Genomic DNA, 25,793 nt, shown 5'->3' on the forward strand with positions numbered 1-25,793 from the left:
CTCTAACCGTCAGTAGAAGCCTGCACCGAATGCTTTCGTGCAGCTTCCATATCACGAGCCATTCAGCAGGCTGGGAATGGAGGCTCCAGTCGCTGGTAAAGGCTGCGTTCAGAGCTTCCCTTTGTCACGTGTCCATAGTGGGCAAGAAGGCCTGGACAAGCTATGTCACAGGAAGCTGAAGACGGGGCTGCCCATTTTTACCCCTGCCCAAGCTCTAATATCATTCTGTGACATGACCTTTGCCTTCATAGCGGCCCTAGCATCCAGGACCACTCATTTGAGCATCAGTCACGTACCACACAATAGATGTCTTTGGTAATGCCCGCATTTGATTCCATGCTTCTCTTTTTTTCTATTTCCAGCTCTCCAGCCAATCAGAAAACATAGAATGGAGGCTCAAACCACTGGTAAAAGCCTGCATTCTAAGGTTCCCTGTGTAATGTTGGCATGCTGGGCACTGAGCACGGAGCCATGGGCATGGTGGGTGACAGGAGGGCCGGGTGAGGCTTCTCTTTTACCCCCCTGCACACGCACTAATAGCATTATAGACCCTTTATGATCATCAGGCTCTATTTTGTGCTAGGTGACCTTTGTCCTCATTAGCGGCCCTTGCCTTCACAGCCAAGCTGGGCAGTGGTTATCTACTAGACAACAGAGCCCTTTGGTCTGAGTTCTTTCCTTAAATTAGGCTCTAGCCACCGCTCCATGCGAAGGAAAAACCACTAGAAAGCCATTATGACATCATTTGGACCGTCACAGCCGAGTAACCAATGGGACCCCATCAATGATGGCCCGGCTGCTTCTATCACACGTTGTGTTCTCTGCGTGTGAGAGGGAAAGCCTTGGGGTGCCTTTGGTGAAGTGCTGGAGGGATGGGTGAAGATTAGAAGATGTGTGTAGGCCTCGCCTTCTTAGGAGCCTGGGAGAGGAAACCGACTCTGCCACGCCATGAAGGAGGAAGACGATGACCGCTTCCGTCTGGGCCTGCTGCCTCCTCAGCCTCCATCTCCTCTCAGGTAAGGCAAAGGACATTTGGAAAAGAAAGAAAGTGGAAGAGATTACTTAGAGTTGCTCGTGACTTGACGTGGTTTCATCTTGGATCAAACTAGTGCTGGCAGCGTTTGGCCTCATGGGTGGTCTTGGGAAGCTGGAGGAAAAGGAAATGATGGCGAAGTGGGTTCTTCGCATTAGGCACTCGGCCTGCTCATATGGTCTAAGGGGGCAGCATGGTGCTAGGTTAAAATAGCGGCATTAAAAGCACGAGGCTGAAAATAACAGGGTTTTTTTGGGTTGAATTCAGAAAATTATTATTATTTTAATTGTGTGGGAGACCCCCGCAGCCCTCCCATACCACATTCCCCTACGTTTAATATATACCCTTACCCCACCCCTGTCTATTTATTTAAAAGGGTTACCAAAATCCAACATAAATTCGAAAACTCGTTGTTTTCGGCCTGGTTTTGGTTTTCATGGCCTTGCCCTCTGGTGACATAGACTCTCCCATCTCATATGTCAGATATCTGTTTCCTCTCTGCGCCGTATCCACTGCTGGGCTATATCTATGCCATACCGTATCCACTACTGGGCTATAACTACGCCATACTGTATCCACTACTGGGCTATATCTAAAGCCATACCATATCCACTACTGGCTATATCTATGCCATACTGTATCCACTACTGGGCTATATCTATGCCATATAATATCTACTATTGGGCTATAGGTATGCTGTACGTACCCAATACTGGGCTATATCTACGTCATATCATATCCACTACCGGGCTATATCTACGTCATACCGTATCCACTTCTGGGCTATATCTACAACATACCGTATCCACGACTGGGCTATACCTACGCCATACCATATCACTACTGGGCTATATCAACACCATACCATACCCACTAGACGGCTATATCTACACCATACCGTAGCCACTACTGGGCTATATCTATGCCTTACTGTATCCACTACTGAGCTATATCTACACCATACCGTATCCACTACTGGGCTATATCTAGGCCATACAGTATTCACTACAGGGCTATATCTACGCCTCCATACCGTATTCACTACTGGGCCACATCTACGCCATACCGTATCCCCTACTGGACTATATCTACGTCATACCGTATCCACTATTGGGCTTTATCTACGCCATACCATACCCACTACTGGGCTATATCTACACCATTACCGTATCCACTACTGAGCTATATCTACGCCATACTGTATATACTATTGGCCTATATCTACACCATACCATACCGTATCCACTACTGGCCTATATCTACGCCATACTGTATATACTATTGGCCTATATCTACACCATACCATACCGTATCCACTACTGGCCTATATCTACGCCATACCGTATCCACTATTGGGCTATATCTATGCCATACCATACCCACTACTGGGCTTTATCTATGCCATTACCATATCCACTACTGTGCTATGTCTATGCCATACCGTATCCACTACTGGGCTATATCCATGCCATACCAGATCCACTACTGGGCTATATTTATCCCATACCATACCCACTACTGACCTATATCCACGCCATTACCATATCCACTACTGGGCTATATCTACGTCATGCCGTATCCACTACTAGGCTATATCTATGCCATAATGTATCCACTACTGGGCTATATCTACGTCATATCATATCCATTACTGGGCTATATCTACGCCATACCGTATCCACTACTGGGCTATATCTACAACATACCGTATCCACTACTGGGCTATACCTACGCCATACCATATCACTACTGGGCTATATCTACGCTATACCATATCCACTACTGGGCTATATCTACGCCATTACCATTTCCACTACTGGGCTATTTGTACACCATACCGTATTCACTACTGGGCTATATCTATGCCATACCATATCCACTAATGGGCTATTTCTATGCCATACCATATCCACTACTGGGCTATCTCTATGCTATACCGTAGCCACTACTGGGCTATATCTACGCCATACCATATCCACTACTGGGCTATATCTACGCCATTACCATTTCCACTACTGGGCTATTTCTACACCATACCGTATCCATTACTGGGCTATATCTATGCCATTACCATATCCACTACTGAGCTATGTCTATGCCATACCGTATCCACTACTGGGCTATATCCATGCCATACCATATCCACTACTGGGCTGTATTTATCCCATACCATACCCACTACTGACCTACATCTATGCCATTACCATATCCACTACTGGGCTACATCTACGTCATGCCGTATCCACTACTGGGCTATATCTATGCCATACTGTACCCACTACTGGGCTATATCTATGCCATACCATATCTACTATTGGGCTATGGGTATGCTATACGTACCCAATACTGGGCTATATCTACGCCATATCATATCCACTACCGGGCTATATCTACGCCATACCGTATCCCCTACTGGGCTATATCTACATCATACCGTATCCACTACTGGGCTATACCTACGCCATACCATATCACTACTGGGCTATATCAACACCATACCATACCCACTAGACGGCTATATCTACACCATACCGTAGCCACTACTGGGCTATATCTACGCCATACCATATCCACTACTGGGCTATATCTATGCCATTAACATCTCCACTACTGGGTTATTTCTACACCATACCGTATCCACTACTGGGCTATATCTATGCCATACCATATCCACTACTGGGCTATTTCTATGCCATACCATATCCACTACTGGGCTATATCTATGCTATACCGTACTCACTACTGGGCTATATCTATGCCATATCCTATCCACTACTGGGTTTTACCTACGCCATCCTGTATCCACTTCTGGGCTATATTTACACCATACCGTATCCACTACTGGGCTATATCAATGCCATACCATATCCACTACTGGGCTATATATATGCAATACCATACACACTACTGGGCTATATCTATGCCATTACCATTTCCACTACTGGGCTATATCTACGCCATACCGTATCCACTACTAGGATTTATCAAACCATGTTGACTGTGCACTGTACGGTAAATATGGTTTCAATACCATACCTTCGCATGTCAAGATCCTTTGCCTTGACAAGGAAGCAAAATTGCAGGGATAAAACTCTGGGTCCTTCAGAGCTCAGCAGTTCCTCCCGGAGAAAGTTTTGCTTTTTGGTGACACCAGTGAGACTCAGCGGGCAGAGCTTCTTCAGGGCCTAATCTCTTGGGTGACTGTTTTGTAAAGGGATTCGACAAAAAGTGTTTCATTTTATGCATATTGTCATGATAGATGAATGTTAGGGAGAATTCTCAAGAATGGCTAATTTCACTTACCTACTGAGTCCCTCAGCAGCTTTGCTGGATTTCTAGGATTTATTTTTTCAAGAGTGTGAGCCTTTTTTCCCACTCTTACATGGGTGTTTCTGTGTGTGTGTTTAACATTTTCTTGTGTTCATAGACTGTGGAGCCTCACCTACTCCATATTCACCATCTTTTTATTGTGTGTTACACAGCACCTTCAGTGCAGTGACACATGGTTGTCTTTTAGACTTCCCAACTTAGACTCCATTTTCTGGGACTGACTACTGTCTCTCAGAGCATGTAAAGTTGCCATTAACTTTATTAGTCTTTTAAAATCCACAGACCCAGTACACCCTATCTACATAGAGTACTGGAAAGGGTTAATACTTATCCCCTTTTGTCTGTTTCTCTTGGAGCATTGTTTCCCTCCCTTTTCATCAAGACTTGGCTGGCTGAAGTGGTAACTACCCTATTTTTCCTACCGCGGTTATCTTAAATAACCCTGGTATTGTTTTCGGCTATCTTGGTAGCCTCGAACTTAAACCCGCTGGACCATATACGTTTTTATACGGTTCCGGCTGGGTTTATTTGCCATTTCTTTTTGAAAATGTCTTTCTCATGTTTTATTCTGCACGCGATACCAGGTTTAGTTCCTTGTTCACCGTCTTTTCGCAGGCTTCTCCACAGAAACCCTCCTTAGGCACCAGAAAGTCTGGGTAGGCAGGATGTAAGGGAGGGGTTTTAGGACCCCTGCCATGGGTTCCTTTGGTAACCCAAGTCACACTCTTGTTTGATTGGCTAAGTGACTGTCCCGGCAGGACAGCCACCCTGCTGTGTGAGTGACAGCCAGGCTGTGTGAATGGGGGAAAACTGCATAAAAAGCAGGTCTCTGCTATTGGAAAGGCAAAATTACCACTGGAACGAAAGAACCGACGAGGTGCTGACAGAAGAGGACCCCTACAACGACTGAAACGCCTGGTGAAGCCCTGCTGCAGGTGCGAATCTTCAGACTCCAACAACAGAGAAGATCTACCAGGAATCTTCTTCTCCTGAGCTGGTGAGACCAACCAGTTTGCTCAAACTGTAAGCCAGGACTCCCTCCTCTGGTCGAATTTGCTGTACTGAGCTACAGTGAATCGGTTAGCCAGGAAGGTCGGACCCTGCTTGGGTTTTAAGGAGCGCACCTTTTATTTGTTGCATTGCTCTGCTGCTGGTTTCTTCCCTGGGCAGTGCAGGACCCTCCAGTCTTCCTTCTTCATGTCAGTCCGACAGTTGCTTCAGGAACCGTGAGCCTGCAGGAACTGCCAGGAATGCCCGCCTCAGCTACAGCTTCTTCTCCATTTAAAGGTATTGTGCAAATCCAGTTGTTCGTTTCGTCCAGCCGCGGTGATGGTGTGTGAAACCTTTCACCAAACTGAGGGCTTGTCCTTCTCTACTCTTTAAACTAAACTTTCTGCTGACCAACTTCATCTGGAACTCTTGGCAAAGACTTAACACCGAACTACCCTGATCTTGAGCAAAAGACTTTTGTCCTATTGACTTTGGCCCTAAGCCTTTTTGATTTGATTCCATCACTGTAGTTCCTCTTTCTAGATTGCCCTGCTTACTTACCTGTTGGTGCTGCTCAATTTATACCTAACTTTGTCTTTACCTCCCTTTTTAAATTACTGGAGTGCCATTTTGCTCATACTTCGTTTTGAGTTTAACTTGTCCAGAATCTATTGGGAGTGGTGTATTAAGAGTGTGATTTTTCAACTACTTTACTTTAGTGAGATGTTATATAACTGATGTGTAAATAAATATATATTCTTTTACTCAGAAACCTTGAGTCAGTGTTTGTTTGAATCATAGTAATTGCTGTCCTTTGTGTAACTATTAATACTGCTCACTTTCTTTTGAGTTAAGTCTAGCTGCTCAGCCATCACTACCACTTTACTGTGTAGTACGGACTTGTACTAAAGGTGAATTTGTACTGTCACTTGTAGTCTTAATTGTGTGTGGTGTTCCCAAAGGGTACTGCATATAATTCTGCCTAACAATGAACAAACAATATACAACATTGAACTGGGCATCACTAATTCAAAAAGAAAATCACCCAGCCTAAATGATCCAACATGGCCAAAACAGTGGTGGAAAATCCAGAATTGGTTGATCAACTGCCACTAGTTTTGATAGCTTAGTTTAACTGAATGTCAGTCACTGGAAGCTATTTTTTGGCATGATTAATTTTGTGATTAGAGGTCCATTTTGTCTTTCAGGTAATCATGAATTAGATGAATGCCTTGAATTCTTTTGAACTTATGGTTCTTTAGTAACATGCATGCAATGGATGGGGTTGCAGAATAACTCTGAGTCCAAATATTCGAACCAACTCAGGAAGATGGCAATGGTTGCTGTTTTATTAACAATTATCTAAAACAGGGAGGTTATAATGGACATCAACGGATGTTCACCAGGACTCAACAATTACTCATTAAACATAGACTTTATACTAAAATTATGTCAGAAGTGACGTCATACTACATGGCAAATAAGAAAAACCTCAAGCGATTATAATTGGTTCAAGGGGAACATCTAAGTATACTTTCTATAGGGACTAGCATAGCGATTGGTTGCCCTACTGTCAGGTGGACAACTTATGCTTACCTCTAAAACATGTAATCTCTATCACTATTAAGTACACGGTTTATCATTGGTTCTCAAACTAAAAGGCACTTCATTATATGGCCCGCTACAATTGGTTGGCACGCTCGTGCCATGTCTGTAACATTTGGTTCGTTTAGCAGCACGTAAGCTCAGACCCAGGTGCCAGGAGGCAGACTTGACTTTACCTCCCAACCCAATTAGCCCAACATCTCTCATGACCCATGCCTTCTGCCATGAAGATTATCTTTGAACTTAGCCTTGCAAAGTATCTTTGTCTTTGGGAATATATGGGAGGGCAGGCTTTCACTATCACTGTTCTAGGACTCCAAGCTGAACTCTATTTCCATCCTCATTTCACGTGACAGTAAACAACGATTTTGGTCCATTCAGCAGCATTTATATGTCATAAATTAATAAAACTTGGCACACTTGGTGTTCTTTCTTAGCCCCTTAATAAGGGATGATTCATCCTTCGCACGTTCACTGCTTTCAAGAATAGATAACCGACCGTGGCTACTTCTGTTTTTGATACCAGGCCAGACAGCCTCACCAGGCATTTCCCCGATCTAAGCTTATTTTTGCTGCAACACAATTCTCAGATTTTCCTCTCCATGGGTCCAGGCTTACTAAATTCATGACACCGATGTCCAGCTCCTATACAATGGCGGCTTTGCCTACAGTCTATTCACTACATATAGCCAGCTTCTATGATGACTTGGTCTACTTGTGGTTCAGCATCTGTACAATTATTGAACGGTTGATTGTCTGTAGCACTTTGCACACATGCAATCTTTTTCCGCATACAAAGGTTTACTTGATTTTTATCTTCATCAATTTCTGTAAGATCCATGCATTCTGTTCAGCCATTATTCTCAGGGTGTCACGCTCGTCTCTTGTGACGTTATTAGCTTCTCTCTTTTGCTTCATTTCATATCCCCTCTTGGAGTTCCTCCCTCAGATTATCGTCTCTTCAGGGATACATTCGATAGGGTTTTCTCAGTGAGTATGTTCTTTCGAATACTCGCTGTGGTATTGGCACAACTTCTGGTGTCAAACATGGCACAGTCTCAGATTTCCAACATATAGGAGGTAGGGGTGGAGGCTATTTCCTGCAGAGGCAGGCAGCTGCTCCTCTACACTTTGGACCTAAACTAAGATGATGCAAACATTTGAAGATGTATTATTCCATTATGAAATATTTACTATAGACATTTAAGTAAGGGCTCGGGAGAATAGCTCAGGGGCAACGTGCTTGCCTTGGAAGCAAGATTTTGAGGAACATATTTTGACTCCATTGATGAATCCAAAACAAACATAAATAACATCGGGTTGCCATCTATTATGTACGCGGATGATATTGTTTTACTTGCCAAAACACCACGAGGCCTACAGAGCATTACCAAAATTGGAAGATTGCATGCAGACAAATGAACTTGAAATAAATGCACAAAAAACTATGCCCCAATATGTAAAAGGAAATGGAAAACAGATACCTTCCAATACCACATTGGGGAACAAAAATTACAACAAGTAAAGACCATAAAATATCTTGGAGTATGGCGAGCACAATCTGCAAAAGAGAAAGAATGGTCGCAATATCTCAAAGTAAAAGCACTTTCATTTGCTCAACAAGCGAAAATATTGCATGGAAAATTTGGAAAGTTCTCGTTATTGCCATTGATAACTTTCTGTAGACAAAAAGTTGTTCCTATCCTGACATATTGAGGTGAGACTATGATTAACATCGAAAACTCCACCTGGCAACAAATAGAAGGTGCATTTTGGAGGAAAGTGCTAGTACTGCCACATTAGTGTCCGATGCCACGATTACGGTTTGTGCTCGCACTCCAGTGTATCGCCTCAATCATAGAATGGAAACAACTGGACCTGTTCCGGAAAATAACTAGTGAAAAGCCTCAATCATAGAATGGAAACAACTGGACCTGTTCCGGAAAATAACTAGTGAAACAAGTGTACCAGCACTTGAGATTTTCCAGTGTGAACAAAATGGAAGTAACAACCATTCTTTAACAGTCTGCAAAAGATATGTGGATAATAAGAGAATAACAGCAGACATATCCATGGATATGTTATTGAATAGACCACAGAAAGCTAAAAAGAGAAATGCTGAGAATGACTGGATACAGACAATCGCTCTAAAAGCGACATACCAATTAGACCTTCCATGTAAGCTTGACACCATAGCGCTAAATATGTTACCATCTTATTTAAAGAGATTTCCATCGAATAGCATAAAGGAGACTTTTTTGAGATTCCAGTTGAACATATTACCAACACTCAAAATTATGGCATCAAGGAAAATGATTAGAAAAGATCAAATAAACTGCTGATTCTGCAGTAATAAAGAAGCAATCGAAACTCTGCAACATAACATAATGACTTGTCCTGCATTAGCAGAGGAGAGACATCTGTTAATCCTCTATGCAGAGGATGTTCCTGTGAAAACCAAATGCAATTGTCTCCCGAGTAAAGATGGGCTGAGATTCTGCTGGGGAATGAAAATAAAATGATCTACACAATAGTATTATTCTGGAAGAAGATCACAGAACATAATAAACCTGTATGATAATTTAAGTGGCCTAACCATGGAAAATGAACAGAGAAATAGAAATGATGCACTAGAAAGACTGGAATCCGACTGAAATAGAATTAGAATGTATGTAAAATGAAAGGATTGGATTCCAGACAATAACATTTTAATAAAAAATAAAAAAACACAGAGCAACAAAGGTTCGATCCCCAGGTCCGTGCTTAGAAACCTCTGTGTATTAAGTGCGTTATAAAAAACCTATCATGTCATATAAAGCTATGATTTATACAAATACCCAAACATGATAGATACATATTTTTTCTTTTACAAATCATAATTAAGCAATAGACCTGTGTTCTGCAGGCTTCACTGGTCGGTAAACTGGAGGCAAACCCTTGCGGTGCTAAAAGCAATAGAAGAACCCGGCCATGCTGCTTCATTCACAGCAGCGGCTGGGGAGAGTCAGGGTTTCCATGAAAATAGAAGGCAGGCCTCCACTCAGAGCCACTCTTTCTTTTCCGTTGCTTCAACAGGAATCCGTGCTGCCCGGGTGGAGGAGCCCTTAAATGGAAAGGATATTTGTGAGGAGGTAGGAGGATTGGGGGAGGGTGGAAAGTCTGGATTTGGGAGGCATTGAAGGATGGAAAACTGCAGCGCCGGGTGTAGGGACCACTCCGGTGGCTCTGAACCCGGGTTTGCATTGGTAGATTCAGTCCTGGTTTGGAGCAACCTGATTGGCTGCTGCACCCGCCGAGGATGGTAATACCCAATTTTGGTTGTCTAAGTTACATACAGGCTGTTAACAGGGTTTTTACAGAAACAGCACTAGTGAGGTGGGGTTCTAAGAGGCCTCCCTAGTTGAGCAGGATAATTGACACTTTCGGACTAGCCATACTCTATCAAGGCAAGAGTAGACTGAGTAGTGTGGCAGTCCAGAAGAAGGAGACAGACAATTATGTGCCATGCTGATAAGTATTTTATTTAGATAATAAGAAAATGCCTAACTGTCCTTATGCTAAGGGTTTCCCTACTTAACATAACTAAACTAGGGTGCTAGTCATAAGTCGTAAAGTCCAGAGTAAATGGTCTATCCTCCGTCCAAAAAGCTAAGCTACTCTAGCCCTACCACTAAGACAAAAAGAAAAAAAGACCAGGAGAATGACTCTCTTCTCTTGTGATAAATTTCAGCACAGTTCCTTTCAATAAAGTATCTTCAAATAGTCTCTGGCTATTCCTCTAAATAGCTCTTTCAGTTCCTTCAATGGATTTCCCCAGGCCCTTCTATACTTGTTCTCTGCACTCTTCTGACTATTTCTCTTCACACTGAGAAATGTAGATAACATCTCTGACTCTGGCGTATTCTGTACTCTTTGAAGAGAAGCAGATAAACACATCACTAATGGAGCCCACCCCCCCACCTCTGTCATATTAGAACAGCAAGAAAGCACTGTGTATGACACCTGGTATTATCCCAAAACATATATGAAAGACGTTATGTGCTCAGACAACTGTATTGAAGGTTCCCTCGAGCTAATGTAGTAGAAGGAAGTCTGCAGACACCAGTGGACATAGAAGAGCTCAAAGTAGAATCTGACAGGTCTAAAGTGATGCCATGAAGATAAGAGACAAGGGAGCACTGAAACAATATATACAAGTACTTAAAGAATGAAGATGTAACTGAAGTAACAAAGTAAACTGATATGCAAATACCAAGAAATCATATATGCTGAGAGGAGTAATGAGAAGAAATGCAGTAGATGTATATACACAGAAATGCAAGGTAGATGAGACATATAGAAGCTTGCTAAACATCGGAAATATAACACGGATAAATCAGCCATGTTGAGAACATGGACATCGGTTTCGCATAATAGTAAGCTAGAAGCCTCAAGGAGAAAATTAAGGCTGCAGAGCTGAAAGGCACTGGAATACAGATTTGTGCAAGAACAAAGGATATTTGTTTGGCTCAGGATCAAGTATGCCAAAGCAAGAAGCAAGTGCACGGCACAAGGGGAGTCGAAGAGGATAAGCCATGTATGTAGGACATATTTCTCTTAGATTAAGTAAAGGAGTAATCATTTGCAAATTTCAAGTATTGGACAATCAAAGTTGCAGAAAGCATATGCAAGACGGAGCATCCAAATCTCAAGAGGTCGAAGAGAGTAATAGCACCCATATAATTGAATCAAATAGCACTAAATAGAAGGACAAGAGGACAAAATCATGGTCTCCTCACAGTAGGTGCAAGACCATAAAACAAAGCCTATTCATGAAGGCTCCAGATGAAGATAGCAATGCACCTTCACTCCCTTAAATGCTCTGGAAACGAGAAAGGCCAGCAAGGTCAACTACAAAGAAGAAGCGTTGGCTTAGGGCCTAACTGATGAGAGATGGTAGGCTAATTAGCCAAGTGGGCAGTTGTCTGACATTGGTCCGTGCACCTCGGGTTCGTTTTTCTTACGTGCTGAATGTCCAAGGTTGGAGGAGAGTGCCAACCATTCAGGATGGCCGATGTGATGGACAATACATTGTTTTAGAAGCAAATCCATTGTAATCATTCTACTATTATCTGTATAAGTTAGAGGTATTTTAAGGCGTGCCTATATGAAATGTTCCCTCAACCAATCCCTACACCCGATAGGTTTTGACTGTTTGCCACATAGGATGTACCTCGAAGTATAAAGTATTTTGGGTGATAGAAATGCTGTGAGAGTGTGTGAGCTATGACTTGCTATGCTTGCCAGATATCCCTACTTCATTGAGTTGAGAATAAAGTAGTATTTTGCAATATTCTTTGAGTCTGCCTGGTTTTTTGGGCATGAACTCAGTCTTTCTGGTAATACCGTCCAGCACATGGTACTCCCCAGGTGCTACTGCACATCTTGATCTTCTCTACAGAAAATATTGTGAGCTCCTGTATGACTCCCACACTTTGGGTACTCGTTCCAACTACTGGGATGAGTATTCAGTGTTGCAGAGGACTCTTCACTCTTCTTATATCTTTACCCCTCACTGGGACGAGAATGCAGGGTTTTGGAGTGACTTTTACTCTTCTGATAACTTTGCCACTCACTGGGACGAGTATGCAGGACACAGGAGTGATCTTCACTCTCTTCATATCTTGGTCACTCACTGGGACGATTATGCAGGGTCCTGGAGAGATCTTCACTCTTACATCTTTGCCACTCATTGGGACAAGTATGCAGTGACCCAGAGTGATCTTCACTCTCTTTATATCTTTGCCAGTCACTGGACGAGTATACAGGGTCCTTTAGTGACTCTCTACGCCACTCTCCCTGAGTCTCCTGCTCTCCCTTTATCTGGCTGCAATGCTGGTTTGGCATTTCTTTTCTGTTTCCCATATTCGGTCATCATGGCTTTCTGGTTTCTCTTTCTTGCTGTTTTCAACACACTCCGCAGTGTCTCTGTGCTATCAGTGAAAAAAGGGGATTCTCCTGGATTTCCTTCTCCGCCGTCACCTTCTTCCTTCGGTTCTCTGATTGCGGTCCTCTTCAATGTACAATGCACAAGCCGCCATGGATCCTTTGGCCCTACTTTTAACAACTCGGTCCACTCGGTTAGTAGGGCAGTGCACTGCTGTCACTTCTTCTCTGTCGCTGCTTCCACACGCATGAAGCAGCATCTCTGAAGTTATAGGGCCTCATTACGAGGAAAGCGGTAGGGGCTTAACGGGGCTGGTAGAGCTGCCGGCCCTGTTATCCCCGTACCGCCTCATTACTAGGTCCGCTCGCGGGACCCGCTAAGGACGCCTGGTTTTACCAGACGTCCTTAGCGGGTCCTGCGAGCGGTCCAGCATGCCAACAACGGGCTCTTCATTAACGGGCCCGTTGTTAGCATGCTCCCCATTCCCATTGAACCCTATGGGTGCTCAAATGGGATATGGGGATGGACCGGGTCTGGGTTCACCGAATGGGGAAATACCGGGCCCTCCAAGGTTGGAATGGCCCGGTATTTCCCCATTCAGGGAACCCAGACCGGGTACCCGGAATGGGGGTAGCCATGCCGCAAAAAGCGGCATGGCTACCTCCTTCCTCGTAATGAGGCCCATAGACTCCCATGACAACAGGTAGGTTTTCTGGTAAGGATTTATTTCCATATGTCAAGAAGCCCTCCTGTCCCGTGAATGTCCTTCACAGAAGAGATTAAGCTGAGCGTGTGGCCTAATTTGCGCAGTTTGTGTGCTTCCGCAACATTTCAAAAGAACTTATATAGACATGGGAAATTATTTTACAGTATAAAAGAACCATTTCACATGTCCTATACAATGGCCCTACCTTTCAACGTATTGTTTAAAATTTTTGCAATGCTTTTGAGTGATCGATATGGTCACGAGGCGCACCCATCCACCCCTATAAAAGGCCACACCCCCGAGCTCATCTTCATTGTACTTCTGGTTATAGCAGATTGAGTTGTGCTGCCTTTACTGCTGTAACGAATATTAGCCGACCAATCCTAATGGCATCCATGGCTGCTGTTGCTTCATTAGCCTCACCACCCCCAAACTCTCCACTGCCACAACCTCCCCAAGGGCCTGCAGAGGGAAATAGGCATGAGGATGTAGAGAGTGAGGAAGAAAAGAATGAGGTGGAGGAACTCCACACTACAAGCACTCGCCAGGAGTCGTGGGTGTGGCGGTTGTTTACCGGTTGTGGAAACGTACCAAAAGCATGTGCGAACCAGGTCAGGGGTAACCAGTGCAAGTTGGTGCTGAGTCACGGGAGACCTGGTGCGTACAGCTTTGGTACGACAACCATGAAGCGACACCTAACTTCGTTCCACAGTGCGGACATTCGCAAGGTGGTACCATGTGAAGATGTGGAGAACGTAGTAGGTTGAGTTCCTCCGCAGCATCCTCTGAGTCCAATCCTTTCACCACAAGAGACACTCCTGTGGGAGTGCGCATTCCACCAGCTGCCTCACAGGCCATTTGCGATGCTGTTGACCCTTACCTTGCGATGGTCACAATATTGTGTATGTACTGCGACGCAGTACTCTGCAGGGGGAGACTCTTCGAAGTGCTTTTGAGACTACTGTCACGGAGCATCAGAAGAACTGCTCCCTAACTAAGTAAAGTCCACCCTACATCTTTCTCTCTGCACCGGCTCTTTCTTATCCCCGTGGTTGGTGTGCCCTCCTTACCCTCCTTCACCCTCCTTTCCTAGTGTGTCATGTGTTACAAAATAAAATGCGCATTTTTCAAAAAGTCAGCGGACAGTCGTAGGACGCACAAAAATGGAGGGTGCAAGCGGAGCACAACCAATGCAATTTTCGCTGGGAGTAAGTGGTGGCTCTGAAAAGAGCCTTTTGGTGGTGATTTATGTGTTTACAAAACTGTGGATTCAAAAAAACAGATTGCCAAATATGTGACTATTAATCCAAAAAAGGTTGCAGTGCATTTTGAACATTTCGAAGAAAAATCTGATTGCCAGCATACGTGAGATGGACTCCATCTCTGCGAAAATGAAAGTGCTGTGAAACAAAATGTTTTCATTGTGGAATGAGGACATGCCAACATCTCTTAGAAAGGCACAAACAGCCTTATTGACATTGCGCCACGCCTTGTGGACCAAATGCAGAAGAATGCAACCACATTTGTCTTTGTACAATACGGGTAAAAACTACTTGGCAATTTGGAAACATGTCCATAACCTTCGCAAGTCTTTCCTTCATTGCAAATTGCAAAGAAATTCCAGAGACATGCCCTAAACTGTTTCCTCCACAATGAATGATAATTATATCAGGATGACGCTCTGTCTGTAAAGTAGCACAGAGAGGTACCAAGTCCAGCCACTTCATTCCACGCACTCCATGTCAGTGCACTTCCACATGAGAAAATCCAAGATCTGCAGATATACCACAACTTTCTGCATGCACCTTCAACCAATGTATCCATGAGTCTCCCAAAATCCAGATAATCTGTTTTTGAGCACACAGAGCCATAGCTGTCTGGTCTCCTGTCAGGAAAAAGAAATTCTGACTAAATCTCTCAGTTTGGAACACACCCACTGAAGTTTACTGACCAATCCCTTGCTTTGCACATTCTCATTAGCATGCGCCTCCACCCCAGAAACCCCGTTCATAATAGGCGCTGCCTGCAGACTAGCGCCATGTCCGTGGACACGTAGAGCATCTGAGCGTGATGACTGTACATTTAAATACTATTCCCCTTTTCCCCTTTAAGATGGGCTCTGAAAAGAGCTTTTTTTGTTTTGTTTTTTGGACAGATGCCTGACGGACACCTGTTATTTTGTGTTTTTTTGATTTTTTTTCTTCTTTACTCCTACAATCTTTACAGAACCTTCTCCAAAGCAAGTCTTACATTCCAAAAGAACGTGGCATTTCCAAAAAAAAGACAATAAAACACTGTCTGCTTCAAAATAAGCCGCATTACTGTAAACAATGTTCTCGTGGCTGCAGAAAAACATACCAGCGTGTAACATGAAAGCACGCCTGCCGCGATTGATGGTACACCTCCCAATGCTTTGGTCAAGAAGGAAAACAGAACTGTTGTCCCATTTTCCTCTAGGCAGTAAGCCAGAAAAAATGACTTTCGCAGTTGGAAAGATATTATTGACTGCTTGCACCAACTGTTCCAAATCTTCCATCAAAGTAGGTGAAGTCACGTAGCCCAAATGGCAAGCACCGTAGTGCTAAAGTACCACATGGGGACTGCTCATCCTACGCATATCTCTGCAAACTTGGAGAATTGCTGCAACATTGCAATCAGTCGCAGCGCTCCACACCACCTCCACTCCTCTAACATCGAAATTGTGTGCCACATGCCTACTTTCGGAATAGTGCTGTAAAACATGGACAAAAATATCTCCGAGCACCAACACCCTGACTGTCTCCACCTCTGTCATCTTCACTACACGCACTGTCTTTCGACACAAATGAACAATGTGAACATCTGATTGGCTGATGCCTACAGTCATGCTGGATTTGCTGTAGAACCCCGTATGTGCCACGCCCTACCCGCGGACAAGCGCGGTCTACGTGTGGTACGTAACTCTTAGTCAGTCGTTCTACCCTTTCCACATCACTCGTGAATCCATTCCCTCATTGGACACAGCTAAGCAGTCACACAACCATCCAGCAATCACATTCAAGATCTCTACATCTAACTCCGTCATCAGAGTTCTGCACTTCAAATGTACTGTTGATCACTCTGAATGCAAGTCGCATATCATTGCAAAGCACCGACTTCAAAAATTACTGTGGAAGTGTTGCAGATTTCTACTTACAGCTCCATGCATACGCACATGCATGAGTACAAAGTACAGGTATGCATATTTTATTCAGAGAACATGTGCAACCCTTATGATTTAATTTAAACAAATTAATGCCACTAAATCTAGATAGCCAATACATACCAACGCTCCCCCTTTAAGTGCAAGACTTCCGATTTTTCATTGAGAAACCACACTACTTCTTACTGTCTCCCGCATAACCTATACATACGTAACAACACTCCCAATTTAGGCACGAAACTCGATTTTCCATTAGAAAATGTCACAATGTTTTACTGTCTACCGCCTAAATTAATGCTACTTCCAATGCAATCGTATATGAGAAAAGTACACATTCCTGATTGCTGTGGTGACATCTCCCTCTGAGGTTCTCCCAATTTTTCGCATTCCTACTTATAATATGAAAGTAGTCAAATTTTTCCCATTTACTATAATGACCTATCACTTACAAACCTCTCTGGTATAGACAACACAGCTTAAAGAAAACAAGGGGATTTCATGAACTGAAAATTGTACTCATTTGCGAAGCAGGTTCAACTAACATACTGCAAATAACACATAAAGGCTGCACATAGTGAAATAAAATGCAGACATGCACTGTGTTGAGATATCAAAGGAGAATACTCCGACGAAAGATGCAAAATGAACGTGTGCATTAACATCACTGCTTTAAACACACAAAGTTACTAACTTCTTCCTTTTACAATTGCAGTGAAGACTACTCTCCTGAAAATCAACAGCATCTACACTGCAAATAACATATCTGAAGAGACCTGGTCATTCCGCAAAAATAAGTAAGTACAGTACTACCTTTATATTCTTACTGTTCCTCAAAGAGACTGTGTGGGTTGTTTATGTAATTTGCTCACCAAAAAAAACATTGATTTCTGAACCATTCTACCCACAAATCCACATTTATTAAACAAAGAATAACAGGCAGAAGAGCCATAAATCCCTGTGTTTTTGGAACACAAATCACATACAGAAGCCTTACAATGTTAGTACTGCAAAACAAATAGCTGTTTTACTTTTATACCATTACATTTACTATTAATGCTTCTCCTCACCACTATCTCACATTGTACTCTCATCTGAAGCACAGTGTAGTAATATACAAACAGAAAAATAGCCTTCCCAACTCATGGTAACTGCCCAATGCACATTCACACACCACCACAAACAGCTTCCCCATCAAACTCATGCACGCATGCACACAGCACACATACATTGTACAACAGACCAAACCATGCCTTCTTTCAATAGACCCCGAAGAATGCCTACCAAAAAGCAAGTCCGTAGAAAGGAACGCAGAAATAGAGCAAATGAAAATAAAAGCATTCATCTCTAGCAGAGTTTGTAGAGAACGTTGGAACAAAACAGCTCATACAGTCATTTAGCGAACCAAAGAACGCTTCAACTACCGAAACCTTGACTCCTCTATCAAAATGTGCCACGAATATTTTGCAAAAATGTTTCACCACAGAGTCCTTCAGAATGTAATACGAAGAGGAGCGAAATCATCCTCAACCCTCAAAACCTACCGTAGAAAATTATTCCTACAAGCTCTCGTAGACGGTGCAATCCTTCTCAAAAGGAAGTTATTTATTTTAGTGTTAAATAGGATGAAACCACTAACAAAACTAAGTACTAAACTACAAAAGAAACTTCTCAATAAACGGAATGTCAACAAAAATAACTTCTTAAATATTTTTGGAGGTAAATGGAGTCACACAACGGCCACAGAACCATATTTTAATGAAGAAGCATACAAACAAAATCAAACAAACACAATTGCCATCCATAGCAGTGGACGAGGGTATGAAAAAATCAATAATACCATCATGGAACAAGAAATACTGCTTACAAAAGTAACCCCTGAAAACTCAGAATTACCTCTCCATTCAACTGAACCAGACCGTCCAGTATACAAATGGCCGTGCACATCAATGTGTAACATTCCTAACAAATCTTTCAAATCTTTACGTCAGTTCCTCAATCAGTATGTGAAAGGTAAAGACAAAATCAAAATGAAAGTGCTGCAAAATATGGATATCTGTCCAGTGCGCAAATACACAGGACTACAAGGACATTCATTAGCCTGCATTTCAGGACCTATTTGCAAAAGCACCTTCTATTATATCAAAAGAATATCAATACACAATTCAAGTACTATGATAAAAGTCCAGCTTTAGAATTGGCCAATTTAAATAACACTCTTCTACATGGTACACCCAAATACCTGCAAGAAGAAATCGACCGTATCCAGAGAAAATATTTTGGAAGTGAAAGCCACTTACAAAATGCAATAGTTTTAGAACAGACTAGCAACAATTCTGCACATAGCAACCTTCTATTACACACATACAAAAAAGAAATACTAAAATTTAAAAGTACATCGGCTGAAGTACCAAACCATGTGTGTGTGTGTTGCCGCAGAACGTTTTACAAAAGGAACACAAAAACTATAGACGTAACATACAAGATAGAAGACAACGAAGATTCCAAATGGTTTGAATTAGCTCTCTACCTTTTAGCAGAAAACAAATACCAAATAAGTGAACCCCTAATATGTTGCAGTTACTGCACTACAAAACTGGACAACAACCAACCTCTTTCACGTGCTATCACAAATAATTTGGAAGTATTCCCACTACCAGAACCCCTGCAACAACTCAATTTGTATGAGAGCATCATAATACAAACAGTTCACCCATTTCAAGCAATAATACGCCTTCAACCAAAAACAGCAAAACTACCTCCCTCTGAATTGGTGAAAGGCATTTGTGGCAAAGTAGTTTATTTGAAAGACAATAACGAATACTACAAAGAAATAAATATTGAAGAAAGCTTAAGGGAAACAACTTAAATAATTCAAGAGTCATCAGAAACTGGTCAATTTGAACTTCTGAATCCTGCTGCAGTAGCCACTCTTTTGGACGATTACACAATTCATCCATTGCACTCTAATGAGACCATAGATGATGCACTAGAAACTTACCAAATGTGACAAACCAAAGGGTCACCAATGAGCATATGGGAAAAAAGTATAGAAGCACGTGGTTTTCCACTGCTATTTCCTACTGGCAAAGGCGGAAGATACGATGATAGACCCACTCAGATTACGGCATCAGAATACCGCTCATTACGAATGTATTCTCAAGATCCCAGATTTAGACAAAATGTGGAATACATATTCCACCTACTCTTTCCAAGTGAACTAGCAACCCTATGTTACGGAGTTGCACACATATTGAAATCTGGAACCCACTTTCAAAATATGTCAGCTACACAATTAATACAAAAAGTGCAAGAAAAAGATGAGGTTTTACAATCAAGTATAACAAATCTGTTTGCAAACATGCGTGGTACGAAAGAATACTGGTTCTGACGGCACGGAGATGTACGCTGTATGACCAGAAACCTTGGACCACCCAGTTGGTTTGTTACATTAAGTTGTGCAGAGTATGCATGGGAAGATTTACATGAGTTCCTACGCATATCAAACAACAACAAAACCAACATAGATATACTAACACCTGGAGAACTTTTCTCTCTAGAGCCTGTTAATGTGTCAAGATATTTCCATCATCGTTTCATTGCTATGCTACACTTTATTTGTAATAAAATTGTTCCTCTCCTCGGAGAAGTGCAACACTTCTTTTGGAGAAAAGAACACCAAGCCAGAGGAGCACCACATATTCACATGCTTTTATGGATCAAAGGTGCACCTAAATTTGGTCAGGACAGTGATGCCACTGTTTTGCAATTTATCCAAAAATATGTCACTTGTGAAATCCCTTCACAACGGACACATAGGCCCTCATTCTGAGTTTGGAGGTAAGGGAAAAACGATGCCGGTAAGGGATTACCAGCATCGCTTACCACTACGGGCTATTCCGACCAACCAGACCGCTATTAACGGCATCGTAAAGTACAATGCCATTAATAGCGGTCTGGGCGCGCGCACGCGACGCACCATGCTGGCATTAGCGGCATGCCGTAAACTAGAGATGATCACAAGTGAGGCGGACATGCAAATAACGGCCTCCTGAAGCCTGAAGGCCGAAAAAGTGCATACCGGCATGGTGTAAATACCGGCATCGCCGACCAGGCGTAAAGAACCCTGAGCAGTGTTTCCAAGTGCCACAGGTGCACACAATCAGCACAGGTGGAGGTAATGGAGTCTCGGCCAGTACAAAAGGAGCACACCCACACACCACACCCCCTCCCACATCAAGATGATACCAATAGTAGTAGCATTACTGGAGCTGGAGGGCCAACTTGTAATGCCTCAACAACAACAACAACAACATCCGCCACCACAGAGGAGACGCAGGAAGAGAAGGAGGATGAGACAGGCCCAACTTGCCCCACCAGTGCAGCCACCATTACCACCCTGGCAGCCCCCAATCCCTTGCATCAGAGCCAGTCTATTCAACCTAACCCCTGAGCAGATCCACACCCTGTACCAGCTTGACCGTGACACCATCACCACAATAGTGGACCTGATACATGACAACATTGTCAGCCTCATAGAAATACGTACTGCCATCCCCCTCTACTGAAGGTAGTGTCTGTGCTCCACTTCCTTGCCACAGGCACCTACCAGCACACAGTGGGGCACATGCATGGAATATCACAACCCTTATTTTCCCGGATACTGAACCAAGTGCTGGATTCCCTCCTCAAGCACACACGTGACCACATATCCCTACCACGGACTCCTCAGGAGATATTCGATACAAAAGTTGTCTTCCATGCACTGGCATGCATGCCAAATTGTGTAGGTGCCCTCGACTGCACCCACGTGGAGTTGGTGGTCCCACATGGCATGGAGGTGGTATATCGCAACCGCAAGCAATACCACTCCATCAATGTGCAGATGGTATGCAACACCAGCAAGATCATCACACATTGCTGTGCCAGATATCCCGGATCAACTCAGGACTCTTTGGTCCTGCGGAACTCAACGCTACCACGCTACATGGAACGACATGCTGGACGATGTGCCTGGCTGCTTGGTGAGTTGCCTGACTGGTCCATAGCAGTGCATCGGGGTTGTGAGGTGGGTGGCTGCATACTCCACCCGGGTGGGAATGGGGGGGTGCATACTCCACCTGGGTGGGAATGGGCGGGGGTGCATACTCCACCTGGGTGGGAATGGGGGGGTGCATACTCCACCTGGGTGGGAATGGGGGGTGCATACCACCAAACACTGTGCCAGTACATGACAACCAAATACCAAGTTTCAGCTTCTGAATTCAGATGGGGGGTGTACAGTGATCGCAGTCTATTGTATTCTAAAATGCAAGGAATATCAGCGTTCACCTTACTTGCATCAAAGTTGATTAGAAATAGACTGTCAAGTGTACATAAGCGCGATAGTGCTACGTAGCTCATGCCTTCTTTAAAGACTGTGTTCCCTATATCTATCAATGCTTTGTCTAGGGTAAGACCTTGGGATTTATGAATGGTGACTGCATATGCAAGAGTTAGAAAAATGTGTTCTCTATGTACATACATGTCTTTGAAGAGAAGGAATCGAGCTGTTGAGCGCCCTATTGTTGTCACGTGGGTATGTTTGAAAGCCAACAACTGTACCCAGTGCCCCATTAACTAGCCCTTGCTCCACGTCAAGGTTACATTTAAGCATTACTCTACAATTTAAGGATAATTTTAATGCTAGTGAATTCGCATGTAAAATTCTCTGCGCACCCCCAGAATACACATATCCCTCTCACGCTAGCAAATTCACGTGTAAAACTCCCAGCGCATCCCTCCGAATACAAGTACCCCTCCAAATACATGTACCCCGCTCGCGCTAGCGAATTCGCGTGTAAAACTCCCCGCATGCCCCAGGAATACACGTACCCCGCTCGCGCTAGCGAATTCGCATGTAAAACTCCCCGTGAACCCCAGGAATACACGTACCCCCTTGCGCTAGCAAATTCGCATGCAACCTCCCCTGCCCATGCCCCTCAGGCAGCCCATACACCCTGGCCATGCCCCGCATCCAGTACAAATGGCACCATGCACTAATGAGCCCTGACTCATGTCCCCCTGCACCCCCACCCCCCCAGCATTGACGGGCACCTGCCAGCAGGCCCCGACTCATGTCCCCCTGCACCCCCACCCCCCAGCATTGATGGGCACCTGCCAGCAGGCCCCGACTCATGTCCCCCTGCACCCCCACCCCCCAGCATTGACGGGTACCTGCCAGCAGGCCCCGACTCATGTCCCCCTGCATCCCCACCCCCCAGCATTGATGAGTACCTGCCAGCAGGCCCCGACTCATGTCCCCCTGCACCCCCACCCCCCAGCATTGATGGGCACCTGCCAGCAGGCCCTGACTCATGTCCCCCTGCACCCATACCCCCCAGCATTGACGGGCACCTGACAGCAGGCCCCGACTCATGTCCCCCTGCACCCCCACCCTCTCAGCATTGACGGGCACCTGCCAGTAGGCCCCGTTTCATGTTCCCCTGTACCCCCACCCCCCCAGCATTGACGGGCACCAGCCAGCAGGCCCCGACTCATGTCCCCCTGCACCCCCACACCCCCAGCATTGACAGGCACCTGCCAGCAGGCCCCGACTCATGTCTCCCTGCACCCCCACCCCCCAGCATTGACAGGCACCTGCCAGCAGGCCCCGACTCATGTCCCCCCAACATGTCATCACAATCTTGGGCCTTATGGCCACCCAAATCACACCCCACGCCACCCCTGTCCAAACACCCAACCAAGTATTCCATCCACCCCACATAGAAATGCCAATTACATGATACAACCCAAATGGCAAGTATGCACATCAACACATGTCTGTCTCACACACACACAATGGCTGCAAGTGAATGAGAAAACACACATCGTGGCATGCATGAAACCAATGACAGAAAACCATGTATTGAAGTAAGAAAAAGAATATGTATTGAACACGGAAGCAAGGGGATCAAATGAAATCACACAACAATGGAAATAATAAAGAAAAAGCAGCATGCCCCAAAACATTTTTTTTTTTAAATCATTGAAGCACGATCCAAATAAATCCAAATGAAAATGGGTCCAAAGTATCCGTCCAGCAAACCAAATCCCCCCAAAAAATATAAGAATAATCCATTGCTCCATGGTGACCCCAAAGAAAATTATGAGAAATTCAGTCTCCAACTATATACAATATCAAATCCAGGGTCCATAAGCCCAGCTATAGAAAGGAAACCTACAAAAACACTATCTAATAAAGAACTATCTACAAAAAGGTGGGGCATAGTCTAAGTGCCCCAAATGAAAGAAAAACATAAATGAAACCTAACCCTAACTAACTATATACAATGGCGGCGGGCAAGACCTACGGCTCACTAGTTGATTTCCCGGGCCAGGATATCATCGAACTCCTGTTCAACGTCCTGGAGGTGGGCCTGTTCCCCGGCCCTGAGGTCTCGCAGAGATTACGCCATGTCCACCTCCAACTCCCTGCGAATTCCCTTGAGGCCCGCCTCAGTGCCCTGCGCATGAAGTTCTCCGCCCTGACCATTGTGAGCCGTGCCTCATCCGCCCGCCGCCGCTCCGCATCTATCCGCTGGCCCAACCGCTGCCACACGGAAGACACTGACATTCCAGGGTCCTCCTGCCCTCCGGCCAATGCCTGCCCCTCTGATGTTGCTGGCCCCAAGCCATAATGCCTCCCACTTTGACGCTGCCTCCGACGCAACTGCCTCTGCCGTTCCCTGCCCCATGCTGCCGGTACATCCTCCAACTGCTGGGGTCCAGTTGCTGGGGTGTTCACCCCTGCTGGACCTCCGACTCCCGACTGTGGCAGGGATGGGATCTCCACTGAGCTGGTTGCGTTGGTCAGGGCAGGTCCACAGTGGACCCTGGTGGCACCTGGGCCGGAAGACGGCATGGAGAACGACTGGCGCATAGTCTCCACAGAGGAGGAGAGGGCCGCCAGAGTGCCCGACACATGTACGAAACCCCCGACCAAGGCCCCTCCCAACTGGGCCACGTTGGCACGCAGCTCTTCGCGATGACGTGCGTACTCCCCCCAGGAAGCACGCACGTCATCACGAATGTCATGCGTGCGCAACGCAACACCAATCAGGACGGTCTCCATACGGTCATGGGTCCCCTCGTCCGCAGGTAGAGGAGTGTCAGATTACTTGGACCTCCCTCCTACCGGCAGACGTCCCTGGGATGGGGCATCCCTGCTGGTGCATGGTGGTGCAGTCACAGTGTCAGGGACAGTGATATGCACAGGCCCCTCCACGACGACCTGTGCTGCCTCCTGCCCCTGGACTGCACCCCCACCAGGCTCCTCCTCCTCTGTGGAAACCACCAACCTGGATGGCTCCACACCGTCTTCCGCCATTGCAAGCCCCTGTGGGGGCTCACCCAACCCTTCTGCTGCAGCCGTAGTGCCAGACGCGGCTCCAGTCCCCTCGCTCACGGATGATGGTAATTCCTGGGAGGGTGACTGGGCCTTGCATCGCAGGCCGGTGGAGGCATCCCTGCCACTTTGCTCCACAGCGCCGTCTACCCCTCTTCTTCACTCGCCGCTGTGTAGAGGGGGACATAGAACACAAGCATAAGGGTGCTGTACAATAGTCCCTTAGACAGGAAGCAATAGCACATGAGTGGCACTGTCAAACATCACTTCCATCATGTACCTCCACAACACATGGGTCAGTGCAGGCAACACACATGCAAACATACGATGGTGGTTCGAAACTCACATGCATCATGGCTCATACTGATCACATGCACACACATCACCGTTGTTTCATCCATCTGGCCTCGTACACCCCAGACACAGTGGAGACAAGGATGACTAGGCTGCCACAGTGAATCGCAACATAGTCACGGACATGTGTCATGCATCCATGGTGTTTACAAGTCACACACACGCTACTCAGACACATAGACATGTACACCATACAGGTCCTTGACAGCTGCACCCATCTCTCACACCCCATCCATGTCCAACAACAGACAGACATGCATTCATGTGTGCATTCCGCATGTTGCC

The 25,793-nt window shown here is 45.0% G+C and overlaps 1 protein-coding gene across 2 annotated transcripts in view; it reads left to right on the plus strand.

Annotated features, from left to right (window-relative positions):
* The first annotated feature begins 780 nt into the window (after positions 1 to 780).
* LOC138493377 (uncharacterized) overlaps positions 781 to 25,793 on the plus strand; it is a 340,393-nt gene continuing 315,380 nt past the window's right edge. The window contains exon 1 of one of the 2 annotated variants that reach the window (XM_069620416.1): positions 781 to 1,016. In XM_069620416.1, coding sequence (XP_069476517.1) covers positions 965 to 1,016 — 52 coding nt within the window. In that variant the 5' untranslated portion in view covers positions 781 to 964. The remainder of the gene's footprint in view (positions 1,017 to 25,793) is intronic. The other variant, XM_069620417.1, reaches the window with a different exon arrangement.

The sequence above is a fragment of the Ambystoma mexicanum genome, chromosome 10 (assembly GCF_040938575.1).
Source record: "Ambystoma mexicanum isolate Mex_15411 chromosome 10, UKY_AmexF1_1, whole genome shotgun sequence".
Lineage (NCBI taxonomy): Eukaryota > Metazoa > Chordata > Amphibia > Caudata > Ambystomatidae > Ambystoma > Ambystoma mexicanum.